The sequence below is a fragment of the Panthera uncia genome, chromosome C2, assembly GCF_023721935.1.
Source record: "Panthera uncia isolate 11264 chromosome C2, Puncia_PCG_1.0, whole genome shotgun sequence".
In the NCBI taxonomy this organism is placed as follows: domain Eukaryota; kingdom Metazoa; phylum Chordata; class Mammalia; order Carnivora; family Felidae; genus Panthera; species Panthera uncia.
Window position 1 is genome coordinate 45,772,437 of NC_064810.1, and position 14,093 is coordinate 45,786,529.

General features: G+C 36.1%; 1 protein-coding gene across 1 annotated transcript in view; it reads right to left on the reverse strand.

Moving 5' to 3' along the window:
* The window catches only part of DCBLD2 (discoidin, CUB and LCCL domain containing 2), a 90,367-nt gene that overhangs the window by 39,208 nt on the left and 37,066 nt on the right, over positions 1 to 14,093 (reverse strand). Inside the window, exon 3 of the mRNA XM_049628071.1 lies at positions 1,120 to 1,257. Coding sequence (XP_049484028.1) covers positions 1,120 to 1,257 — 138 coding nt within the window. The remainder of the gene's footprint in view (positions 1 to 1,119; positions 1,258 to 14,093) is intronic.

A 14,093-nucleotide genomic window follows, 5' to 3' on the forward strand; every position in this document is an offset into this window, starting at 1 on the left:
GAGAGAGGGAGGGGTAGGGAGAGAGGGAGGGAAAGAGGGAGAGAGGGAGGGAAAGAGGGAGAGGGAGAGGGAGAGGGAGAGAGAGAGAGAAGGAGAGGGGGAGAGAGAGAAGGAGAGGGGGAGAGAGAGAAGGAGAGGGGGAGAGAGAGAAGGAGAGGGGGAGAGAGAGAAGGAGAGGGGGAGAGAGAAGGAGAGGGGGAGAGAGGGAAAGAGACAGAGGATCCAAAGCAGGCTCTGTGCTGATAGCAGAGAGCCTGACGCAGGACTCCTACCCACAAACTGTGAGATCACGACCTGAGCCGAAGTCAGATGCTCAACGGACCGAGCCACTCAGGAACCCTGAAGTAACAGCTTTTTAAAAACTTTTAATTATCAACTTAGTTAAATCACTGTTGAATATCAAAATAATCATCTATTTTTTAAATTTAAATGATTGATTTGTTCGACTTATCTTTGCATTGGTAGCAGTTCTTAGAACTTTCTTACCACAGTGACCCTAATAGCAGAGGAAACAAATACATGCCACAGAAGCCAAAACTCATGGGAGATTTTGTTCAAGTCTTGGATTTTACCTTAGAAATTCAAGTACACTTTGCATTCTATTCCATCTAATAGTCTTGGTTTTAATTTTTCCCCCTTTAGATTATAAACATTAACCATCCAGAAAAATATCTCAGGTTTATCTTGTAGCATCTCAGACAGCACGCCCCAGCATACTCCTGGTAGTATGAGAATCTATGCTTTTGAGAAGAATGGTAATGTAGTCTTTAATACAGTACTATGAAATGGTAAACTGTAGATAACAAAGCTTTAAATTTATATCATACATTTCAATAACTGACAGATTTTTCAAAAGTTAGGTCATTTGTGTTCTAATCCTATAAATGTGAAAAATCAGTATTTCCTCTACTATGGAAAGGGAAGTATACAGAATTAACATAAATGTTAGTATACTTTTAATTTTTAGAATTCTGAAACTAATTTTATTTGTAAAATTAATCTGTTTTTAAGTTCAGTCTTTCTACTCTAATCTCAGATAACAAGTACTAAAAGAAACATTTCATTTTTGTTTTCAGAAATTGTAAAATATGGAAGTCATGGTATAAAGTTGAAAATTACCTTGTTTATCTATAACTGAATATGAGGCCAAAAATCCTCGTCCAGAAACATGGATTCCACTCATGAACAGCACTGTAATTTCATTGCTTTTTGACTCAATTGAATGGTTCATCTGCAACCCGAGACCACAGTATTTGCCTAGGAATAAGGAAAAAGAGAGATTTGGTATGACTCTTATAAAGTCGATAATATTTACAACATAGGTAAGAACATCAATATAATATACCAAACCGGACATTAAATAGAAAATGACTACGATGTTTAGTGATTTAAAATCACTCTGAAGAAAGAAAAAATGAAAATATGTCAAGTAATAACTAAATAATTCAAAAGAAAAAAATGGTACAGGCATCAGTGATCTTACAAAGATTCAATTTCTTGTGAAAGACATTACTCTTTAAAATAGTAGTGAAGAGGGGCACCAGGGTAGCTCAGTTGGGTAAGCGCCCAACTTCTGACTTCAGTTCAGGTCATGATTTCATGGTCCCTGAGTTCGAGCCCCATATAGGGCTGTGTGCTGACAGCTCAGAGCCTGGAGCCTGCTTTGGATTCTGTGTCTCCTTCTCTGTCTGTCCCTCCCCAACTCACTCTGTCTCTCTCTCTCAAAATAATAAAAATAATCATAAAAAAAATACCAGTGAGGAATTAAAATTAACTTAAAGCACTTCATGCAGGCAGGTGGCTCATAAACACATTAACAGTCAATCAGTAATATTCTTAACATACTCCCCAGAGTGCCCCTAGATTCCTGGGCTTAGGGCACCCTTAAACTTTTTCAGACTCCCTAAATTTCTCTCCCAAGGATTACTGAAGTTCTAGTCAATCCCTTGAGGTGATCATGCCCAGTCCGACAGCTTTAACTATGCTCTGACAATTCACATTTACACCTCTTCCCAGAGCTTTTCCCTTGAGCTTCAAATATTTATATCTAAATGCCAACTTTTAGGGGTGCCTGGATGGCTCAGTCAGTTATACGTCTGACTTCATCTCAGGTAGTGATGTTGTTTCTCTCTTTCTCTTGAAAATAAAAACATTAAAAAAAATTAAATGCCAACTTTTATCCTTTAATACTTAATAGACACATGAAAATGACATATCCTCAGTACAGATTAATAAAAGTTTCAGAAAAAAATTAGAGCAAGATATACACCAACAACTAATAAAAATGCATTTTCTTATGTGCTTGCTAACCTAAAAGATTCTGAATAAAGAATAACATTCCAAAAATATTTGGGGCTGTGGTAACATCATTCTAGAATGAGAGTAATGTGTGCTTCCACAAACACCATTTTCAAGGACTACACATGATTTTGTGAGTAACATATCCCAAGGAATCAACAAGAAAAGCCCACCAGAACTTGTAAGAAAGTTTAACAATATCACAGGATACAAAAATCAATTATATTTCCACATACTAGTCACAAATAATCTGAAATGAAATTTTAAAAACTTTGTAATAGCATCTAAAGATTAAAATACTTAAGGATAAATTTTTTTGTTAAAAATTCAAAACCAATACACTAAAAAATAGAAAACACTGATAAAATTTAAAGGAAAGCTAAACGAACTGGGAGACAGACCAAGTTCATGGACTGGAAGACTCAATGTTGTTAAGATGTCAGTTCTCCCAACACTGATCTACTGAGTCAATCAATCTCTACCAAAACTAGAGTTTTCCTTTTCCTTTTTTTTTTTTTTTTTGATGTGTTTTATTAAGCAAATATATATTTTTTTAATTTTATTATTTTTTAATTTACATCCTAATTGGTTAGCATATAGTGCAACAATGATTTCAGGAGTAGATTCCTTAGTGCTTACCCATTTGGCCCATTCCCCACACACACAACCCCTCCTGTAACCCTCTGTTTGTTCTTCATATTTATGAGTCTCTTCTGTTTTGTCCCCCTCCCTGCTTTTATATTCTTTTTGTTTCCCTTCCCTTATGTTCATGTTTTGTCTCTTAAAGTCCTCATATGAGTGAAGTCATATGATATTTGTCTTTCTCTGACTAATTTCACTTAGCATAATACCCTCCAGTTCCATCCACATAGTTGCAAATGGCAAGATCTCATTCTTTTTGATTGCCTATTAATACTCCATTGTATATATATACCACATCTTCTTTACCCATTCATCCATCGATGGACTCTTTGGGCTCTTTCCATACTTTTGCTATTGTTGACACTGCTGCGATAAATATGGCGGTGCCTATGTCCCTTCAAAACAGCACACTGATATCCCGTGGATAAATTCTTAGTAGTTCAATTGCTGGGTCGTTCTATTTTTAGTTTTTTGAGGAACCTCCATACTGTTTTCCAGAGTGGCTGAACCAGCTTTCATTCCCATAGAATTTTCCTTTTTCAAAAATTAATAAGGCTAAAATGCATATGGAAATGCAAAGGACATAGACCAGGCAGAACAACGTAGTGAAAAAGTTGGAAGACTAATATAACCCGATTTTAAACTTATATAATACTACAGTAAACTATAATACTGTAGTAATCGAGACAGTGTGATACATTGTAATAGCAAATCTCTATCTATATCTAAATCTTTATTCGTATCTATATCTACACCTATACGTATATCTCTATGTATTTCAATGGAACAGAAAAGAGTTCAGAAATAAGCCCACATATGTGGTCAACTGGTTTCTGACAAAGGTGTGAAGGTAACTCAGTAGATAAAGGACCATGCTTTCAACAAGTGTATTAAACCAGGTGGATATCAAAATGCAAAAACAAATGAACTTAGAACTTCACTTCAAGTCAAAATGGATCACAGACCTAATTCTAAGAGCTGTACTTATCAAACTCTTACAAGAAAACACAAGAGAAATCTTTGTGACTTTGGGTTAGGCCAAGATTTCTTAGATCCAACCCCAAAAGGGAAATCCATTAAAGGAAAAAATGAGTAATTTGCACTTCATCAAAATTTAAAATGTTTCCTTTTGAAAAGATACCATTAAGAAAATTTAAAGGCAAAATACATACTGGGAGAAAATATTTACAAAACATTAATCTGATCAATAACTATTATCTGAAATGTGTAAAGAATTACAACTCAATTTAATCTTGTAAAATGGGCAAAAGATTTATAAAGCCATTCTATAAAGATGACCTACTACATGGCAAATAGGCACATAAGATGGTCAAGAGAGCTAGTCATCATGGGGCGCCTGGGTGGCTCAGTCGGTTAAGCATCCGACTTCAGCTCAGGTCATGATCTCACACTCTGTGAGTTCGAGCCCCGCATCAGGCTCTGTGCTGACAGCTCAGAGCCTGGAGCCTGTTTCGGATTCTGTGTCTCCCTCTCTCTGTGACCCTCCCCTGTTCATGCTGTCTCAAAAATAAATTAACGTTAAAAAAAAAAATTTTTAAAAAGAGAGCTAGTCATCAGAGAAATGAATATTAAAGCTACAATGACAGACCATGACACCCCCATTGGAATAAAAGACTGAGTAATAATAATCAAAAAGACTGACAATACCAAACATCGGTGAGGATGTGGAGAAACTGGAACCTTCAAACGCTGATGGCAGAACTGTAAAATGGCAGAGCCATTTTTGGACAACAATTTGGCAGTTTCTGAAGATGTTAAATAAACATATGTACATATATAATCCAGCAAGTACACTTCTATTATCCACCCAAGAGGAAAGCAACCATATGTCCACAGAAAGACTATGCAAATGGTCACAGCAGTATTTCTCATATTTGCCCCAAACAAAATAACTTAACTGTCCATCAACTAATAAATGGATTAAAAATGTGGTATATATCCATACAAAGAACTACAACTCACCAAGATAGGAACAAACTAATGATGCACACAAAAACATTAACGAACCTCAAAACCATTATGCTATACAAAAGCTATTTATATTTCTAGAAAAGACAAAAAAAATTAGAGGTAGCAGATCAGTGGCTACCTGGGACTGGGGGTAACGTAGAAATGGACTACAAATGGGCACAAGGGAACTTTTTGGTGTGACAGAAATTTCTAAATCTAGACTTCAGTGATGTTGCACAGCTATATAAATTTACTAAAACTCATCAAACCATGCATTTAAAATAGGTGAATTTTATGGTATGTAAATTATAGCTCAATAATGAAGTTTCTCAGAAGAAATACACACAATGAAACAATTTGTATTGTCAGAAACCATCAGGTGTTTCATACAAAAAAAAAAAGTACACAAAATCAGACACAGCAGAAAGAGGCTTTCAAAGATTTATTCCGAGCGGCCATACAACAGCTAAAAAAACTTGAACTCTAATACATCAGTGGACTGCTCAAAATAACACTACTCGTCCATCAGAGGTGAAATCAGTCCGGAGCCTGGGTCCTCCGCCTTGTCCCGTACCTTATTCTTCTGCACACTACTCCCCACTCCTGGTGCTGACACCTTCCCGGGGGCTGCAGAGAGGAACATTTAATACAGCACGATCTTCTCCCCTTTGAGGGATCTGGGGCAGTTGCTGCTCTCTCCTTCCCACCCACAGCAGTAACACCCTTTCGCTTTTTCCTTCCGCATCCCAGCAACAGCCTCACTCCTTAACTAGGTCAGTAAATGCTTCAGCTTGTCTTCTGATGTAAGCCACCTAAATATCTCGCAATACTGCTTTCACCCTTAACTGAATTATGTAAATCTATACCACCTTCATTTTGAGATTAACTGCAGAGGCACAGCCTACTCCTTCCACTTTACTCTAAAGCCATTTTTAACTTTCCAAAAGATCACATACAAGTAGAATTATGAAATTCAGCCGTATTTTTTAAAATGAGTTCTTCTTTACAACTGTTTTTCCCTGTCAATGAAAAAGTACTACACTTGTACTACAAAAGTACTACATTTCATTTTTTTTTTTTTTTCAGAAAATGAGGACAATTTAACCCTAAAGCCAGACTGACAGTTGTCAGTTAAAACGAAAACCCGAAATTCTAAAACATCTAACACTGTCTACAGCTTTTATACATAGAACTTTTCTTTCAAGACATAATTCTCCAAAGCTTTACAACTTCTGAATTATTTTATAAAATAAGCTTATACATGTGATAATTCTGTAAAAACTTTTAGGATGAACAGAGTAGTTGTACCTAAGAATAATTTCGGGCCCACATCTGAACACAGTAACATATCAGAGACAGAAATCATATTTTATTCTATGTATCAATGTGTTTTACATTATTTTTACCCCTCAACTTGGAAACGTAAATTCAATTTTTCTGTTCTGCAGTCAGATTAGCCTGACAGAAACTGACAAAGAAAAGCCATTCCAACAAATTTCCTCCCCTTGAGGCACAGAAAAGTTGCTATTATGTCTTACAGTGAACCACATCCACAACCTTATCACAACTGGTTTTAAAGTGGCCGTATGACTCTCTGGTCATTGTACACAACTTTTACGAAAAAGGTGCAAAGAAACAACAACCAAAAGAACTACTCTAAAAATAACAAGGAGTATACTACATTTACAAAGTTAAAAAAAAAAAACAAACCTGAATTTGAAAGCCAAGAACATTCACTCTCTAACTTCTTGATTTATTTAGCATTACAAAAGACCAAACTTCAATGTGCATGTGCATTAACACACACACTTGGCCTTAGGTAATAGGGTGTTCAATATCTCTACATCTCTACCTGTATCTATCTATATAGTCTTTGCTCATCCTTTATTTCTTTAAAAACACCTACTGTGGGGGAGAAAAAAAGCTTTCTATTCCTAAATATGGCATGCAATTTAAATAAAGCTAGCAATATTTTTTTAATGTTTATTTTTGAGAGAGAGAGCACAAGTGGAAAGGGGCAGAGAGAGAGGAGGACACAGGATCCAAAGCAGTCTCTGCTGTCAGTTTCAGTGCTGACAGCAGGGAGCCTGATGTGGGACTCCAACACACGAACCACAAGATCATGACCTGAGCCGAAGTCCAACACTCAACCAACTGAGCCACCGAGGTGCCCAAAAGCTATCGATATTTTTAACATTCAAGCAAAATGACACTCAAAAAGTTCTACAGGTTATTATCTGCGTATACAAAAAGATGATTAAATCTTCAAACTTCAATACTAAATAACTCAAAAATAGACTAGTAAATAGAATATTAAATACTATATTATTTTTAAATACTAAAGATCTTCAAATAATGACCTAATATAAGCAGTAAAGTACAAATGTTATTCCATGTCTTATCTCAAATGTTAAAAATATCAGAACCTATAAAATTTGTTAGCAAGGCCAAATGTGTGCAGAGCTGGTGCCCATCACATTATATCTTTTCATTTTTTTTTTAATTTATTTTTTATTTTAGAGAGAGACAGAACACATGCAAGCAGGGGAGAGGGGCAGAGGAAACGATAGAGGGAGAGGGAACGGGAGCGGGAAAGGGAGAATCTCAAGGAGGCTCCATGCTCAGTGTGGAGCCTGACTGGGGGCTTGATCCCAAGACCCTGAGATCATGACCTGAACCGAAATCAAGAGTAGGACGCTCAACTAACTGAGCCACCCGGCTGCCCCCACATTAAATCTTAAGGCCAAATGGGAATAGGTAGAGGTAAGAGAAATTACATACCTAGGATCTCTACACCTGTCAGTTAACACTTGAAAATGTGATCAAGTTTCATCTGGGCTCATCAGCACTAGCTGTTCTTTGCCACTTAAGAATCTATGTATGTGTGATTTTATTACAAGGCTGACCAAGGCCCTCAGTACAAATAATAACTTTTCAGATACTCTTAGGTAAAAATGAAAAAGATCATACTTAAAGAATATTATGGGGGTGCCTGGGTGGCTCAGTCAGTTAAGCGGCCAACTTCGGCTCAGGTCATGATCTCGCGGTCTTTGAGTTCGAGCCCCGCGTGGGGTTCTGTGCTGACAGCTGAGAGCCTGGAGCCTGTTTCTGTTTCTGTGTGTCTCTCTCTGCCCTCCCCCCATTCACGCTCTCTTTCAAAAATGAATAAATGTTAAAAAAAATTTTAAGAATATTATGCCATGCAGAGGTGTCTTTATAAAAATTTTATCATGTATACTAAAACATGATAATGTGGACAGAATAGTACAAGTATTTCCTGTTAGCACTGCAGCTTTACCTCCTGCTTCATCATTGGGGCTACCTTGTCCTCTGAAATGTGAATAAATTCAAAATGTGGTGGAAACTAAACTTTAAAAAAAACTACTCTTCTGCAAAATTCAAAAGGCAGTAGGTACTAAAGAACAGATAATCTCAGTTTAAAAAAAAAAAAAGGAAGAAAAGGACTTTGTAGGTGCTCAAGTGAGTTCAAGATATACTAGATAAACACCTGCCTTCACCTCTTATTCCCACCTAAGGAATGTGATTTACCCATCACACAAGTAATGCAAGCACTTAGCAAAATACTCTGGGAAAGAAAGAAAAAATTCATTCCTAATCTGGGCAATATACTAGTTAATTCTTTAATTTCATCTTCTTAGTTTGGCCATTCAAAGACACTCCTAAATTAACATAAATCATTTAACTGCTACCAATTATAGGTCCTGCAAATGGCTTTCAAACTCAGCCAACATCTCTAAAAGTTTCTCCTGGATAAATAAGAGAAGAATTTCAAACAACACTATATGGATATATACAGAAAATTCTAAATACAAAAGTTAATCAAGTATGTTAACAACCATAAGACCTAAAAAACACTGGTTTATAGTTTAGAAAAACTCATGCTCCTTGGGGCACCTGGGTGGCTCACTCAGTTAAGCATCTGACTTTTGGTTTTGGCTCAGGTCAGGATCTCACATTTCATAAGTTCAAGCCCCACATCGGCCTCTGCACTGACAGTTCAGAGCCTGCTTGGGATTCTGTCTCTCCCTTTCTCTGCTACCCTCCCCCACCCCCCACCGCTTGTGCTCTCTCTCTAAATAATTAAACTTAAAAAAAAAAAGAGAGATTTCATGCTCCAGGCAAATGAAAATGTTTAAAAAATCATTACCCTCAAGAAACTAGAGACACAAATTAATTTCAAAGTGAGAAGAAGAAAAGATTTAAGAATTAGAGAAACCAGTGAAATTGAAAACAGGAAATTAGTAGAGAAAATTAAAAAGCCGAAAGCTGGTTCTCTGAAACAAAAGTCAGTAAGGCTCTAATAAGGCTAATTAAGAAAAAGAGAGGACGCAAATCACTAATATTAGAAGTAAAAGTGCAAATACCACTAATGACACCATGGTCATGAAAAGATAATAAAAGAATAGCATGAAAAAATCTATGTCCACAAATTTGATAACCTAGATCAAATGAACTGGTTCCTTGAAACACAATTTGCCAAAACACTAGCAAGAAGAAACTGATAACCTGAATAGGCCTATATCTATTTAAGAAATTCAATCAATAATTAATAAACTTTCAAAAGACAAAGCACTAGGCACAAATGTGTTCACTGATACACATTACCAAACATCAAAAAAAAAAATTATACCAATTCTCTATAATCTCTTTCAAAGGAAAGAAGCAGAGGGAATACTTTCTAACTTATTCTATGAAGCTAGCACTACCATAAAACCAAAATCAAACCCATTACATGAAAAGAAAACTACAGGTCATGGAATAGGCCATCCAGGTTATTTATCACAGGATACACATAAAAATCCTTAACAAAATATTTAAAAAATCAAATCCAACAATGTATTAAAAAGAATTATACACCATGATCAAGTGTGATTTATCTCAGGTATGCAAGGTAGGTTCAACATTTTAAAATCAATTAATGCAATCCATCACATCAGCATGCAAAAGAAAAGTATCATGATCAAATCAGCAGATGCAGAAAAAGCATTTGACAAAATCCAGCATCCACTAATGATATAAACTCTCAGTGAACTAGGAATAGAAGGGAACTTCCTTCGGTTAGTAAAGAATATTTACAGGGGCACCTGGGTGGCTCAGTCGGTTAAGCGTCTGACTTCAGCTCAGGTCATGACCTCGCAGTTTGTAGGTTAGAGCCCGCATCGGCTCTGGGCTGACAGCTCAGAGCCTGGAGCCTGCTTCAGGTTCTGTGTTTCCCTCTCTCTCTGTTCTTCCCCCACTCATGCTATATCTCTGTCTCTCAAAAATAAATAAACATTAAAGAAAAATTTTTTTAAAGAATACTGACAAAAAACCTAAGCTAACATCATACCTGACAGTGAGAAATTCAAAGCTTTTCCAGTAAGATCAGAAACAAGGCAAGAATGTCCCCTCTCACCACTCCTGTCAAACATCATACTGGAAATATTAGTTAACAAAGTAAGACAAGGGGGAAAAAAAGTACACAGACTGTAAAGGAAGAAATAAAATTGTGTTTGTTCACAGATGATATGACTATCTATGTAGTAAATCAAAAAGAAGTGAACAAAAAACTCCTGTAACTAATAAGCGATTATACAAGGTTGTAGAATACAAGATTAATAGACAAAAGTCAATTGCTTTCTTATATATCAACAATAAACAAGGGGAACTTGGAAATAAAAACGCAAAATTTATATTTTACATGAGCAGCCTCCAAAATGAAATAGTTAGGTATAAATCTAATAAAATATATGTAAGATCTATATGAAGAAAACTACAAAACTCCAAGAGTGAAATAAATGGAGAGAGGCTTCCCGTTCATGGATAGGGAGACTAAATTTTGTCAAGATGTCAGTTCTTGCCAACTTTATAAGATTCAGTCTGATCCCAACCAAAATCCTAGCAAGTTGGGGTAATTAGATATTTGCATGTAAAAGAATGAAATTGGACTCCTATCTCATACCACTCACAAATATTAACTCAAAATGGATTAAAGACTTAAATGTAAAACCTGAAAACATGAAATCTCTAGAAGAAAACACAGGAATAAAGTTCCTTGACATGGGTCTTGGTAATGATTTTTTGAATATGACAACTAAAGCACAGCAACACAATAAAAGATAAATAAGAAGGACTATATCAAACTAAAAAGCTATACAGCAATGGAACAAAAACAGACACTTAGATTAGAGGAACAGAATAGAGAACCTAGAAATGGACCCACAAACATATGGCCAATTAATCTTTGACAAAGCAGGAAAGAATATCCAATAGAATAAAGACGGTCTCTTCAGCAAGTGGTGCTGGGAAAACTGGACAGACATGCAGAAAAATGAACCTGGACCACTTTCTTACACCATACACAAAAATAAACTGAAAATGGATGAAACACCTAAACATAAGACAGGAAGCCATTAAAATCTTTGAGGAGAAAGCAGATAAAAACCTCTTTGATCTTGGCTGCAGCAACTTCTTACTCAACACGTCTCCAGTGGCAAGGGAAACAAAAGCAAAAATGAACTATTGGGACCTCATAAAAATAAAAAGCTTCTGCACAGCAAAGGAAATAATCAGCAAACCTAAAAGGCAAGTGACGGAATGGAAGAAGATATTTGCAAATGACCTATCAGATAAAGGGTTAGTATCCAAAATCTATAAAGAACTTGTCAAACTCGACACCCAAAAACCAAATAATGCAGTGAAGAAATGGACAAAAGACATGAAATAGACAATTCTTCAATGAAGCCATCCAGACTGCCAACCGACCCATGAAAAAATGTTCAACATCACTCATCATCAGGGAAATACAAATCAAAACCACAATGTGATACCACCTTACATCTGTCAGAATGGCTAACATTAACAATTCAGACAACAGATGTTGGAAAGGATGTGGAGAAAGAGGATCTCTTTTGCACTGCTGGTGGGGATGCAAACTCTGGAAAACAGTATGGAGGTTCCTCAAAAAACTAAAAATAGAACTACCCTACGACCCAGCAATTGCACTACTAGGTATTTATCCAAGGGATACAGGTATGCTATTTCAAAGGCGCACATGCACCCCAATGTTCATAGCAGCACTATCAACAATAGCTAAATTATGGAAATAGCCCAAACGTCCATCAATGGATGAATGGATAAAGAAGATATGGTGTATGTGTGTGTACACACACACACACACACACACACACACACACACAGTGGAGTATTACTCAGCAATCAAAAAGAATGAAACCTTGCCATTTGCAATTACGTGGATGGAACTAGAGGGTATTATGCTAAGTGAAATTAGTCAGCCAGGGAAAGACAAATATCTTATGACCTCACTCATATGAAGACTTTAAGACACAGAACAGATGAACATAAGGGAAGGGAAGCAACAATAATATAAAAACATGGAGGGGGACAAAACAGAAGAGACTCATAAATGTGGAGAACAAACAGAGGGTTATGGAAGGGGTAGTGGGAGGGGGGATGGGCTAAATGGGTAAGGGGCAGTAAGGAATCTACTTCTGAAATCACTGTTGCACTATACACTAACAAATTTGGATGTAAATTCAAAAAATAAAATAAAATAAAGCTATACAGCAAAAGAAACCATCAATAAAGTACAAACACAACCTATGGAAGGGAAATAAAAATATTTGCAAACCATGTATTTGTAAGGGGTTAGTATCGAAAATATATAAAGAACTTATACAACTCAAAGCAGAAAACAAAATAAATAAAATAACCCAATAAAAAAATGGGCAAAGGACCTAAACAGACATTTCTCCAATGAAGATACATGAAAGGCCAACACGTACATGAAAAGATGCCAACATCACTAGTCATTAGGGAAATACAAATGAAAACCACAATAAAATATCATCTCGTCTGTTAGAATGGCCATCATCAAAAAGGTAAGAGATACCAAATGCTGGTGTGGATGTGGAGAAAAGAGAGAACCCTGTGCACTGTGGGACTGTAAATGAGTAGTCACTACAGAAAACAGAACAGAGGATTCTCAAAAAAATAAAAAATACAACCACCATAAGATCTGGCAATTCTACGTTTGGTAATATATCCAAAGCAAACAAAAACTGACTGAAAAAGATATCTGTACCCCGACATTCACAGCAGCATTATTTATAATACCCAAGATATGGAAACCACTTAAGTGTCCATGGATGGATGAATGGATACATATACATACAACAAAATATTATACAACAAATATCATTCAGCCATAAAACACGCGGACACCTTACCATTTGCAATAACACTGAAAGACCTTAAAGGCATTATGCTAAGTGAATTAAGTCAGAGAAAGACAAATACTTTATGATCTCACTTATATGTGTAATCTAAAAAAACTCACCAAATGCACAGAAAATACTATCGGGTTTATGGGCACCAGAGGCAGAGGGTGAGTGGGGGTAGGGGGTATATGGGATGATGGATGTTAGTTGAACCTACTGTGGTAATCATTTTACAATATATGTAAACGAAACTATCATCCAGTACAGCTTAAACGTACATAGTGATATGTGTCAGTTATTTCCCAACAAAACAAAAAATCTCAGTGAGTAATTTAGTGAATATCAACAAAATGATTGTAAAGGATATATGGAGGGACAAAAGACCCAGAATAGCAAAAACAAAAACAAAGAAAAACAAAGAAAAACAAAGTTGGAGGACTAACACTACCCATCTTCAAGACTTACTATAAATATATTAATCAAGACAGCGTGATATTGTATAGATCAATGGAATATGGCCAAATGATCTTTGACAAAGGAACAAGGCAGTACAATGAAGCAAAGGTAGTATTTTCAACAAATGGTGCTGGAATGACTGGACATCCACATGCAAAAAAAATGAATCTAGACACAGACCTTATACCCTTCACAAAAATTAATTCAAGAAGTATTACAGACCCTAGTAAAATACAAAACTGTAAAACTCCTAGAAGATAACACAGGAAAAAATCTGGGTGACCTGAGTATGAAAATGACTTTTTAGATACAACACCAAAGGCATGATCAATGAAAGAAATAACTGATAAAGTGGACTTCATTAAAATTAAAAACTTCTGCTCTGGAAAGACAATGTCAAAAGATGAGAAAACCAGCCACAACAAACTGGGAGAAAATACTTACAAGATACAAACGTGATAAAGGACATATGTGATAAAGGAATCT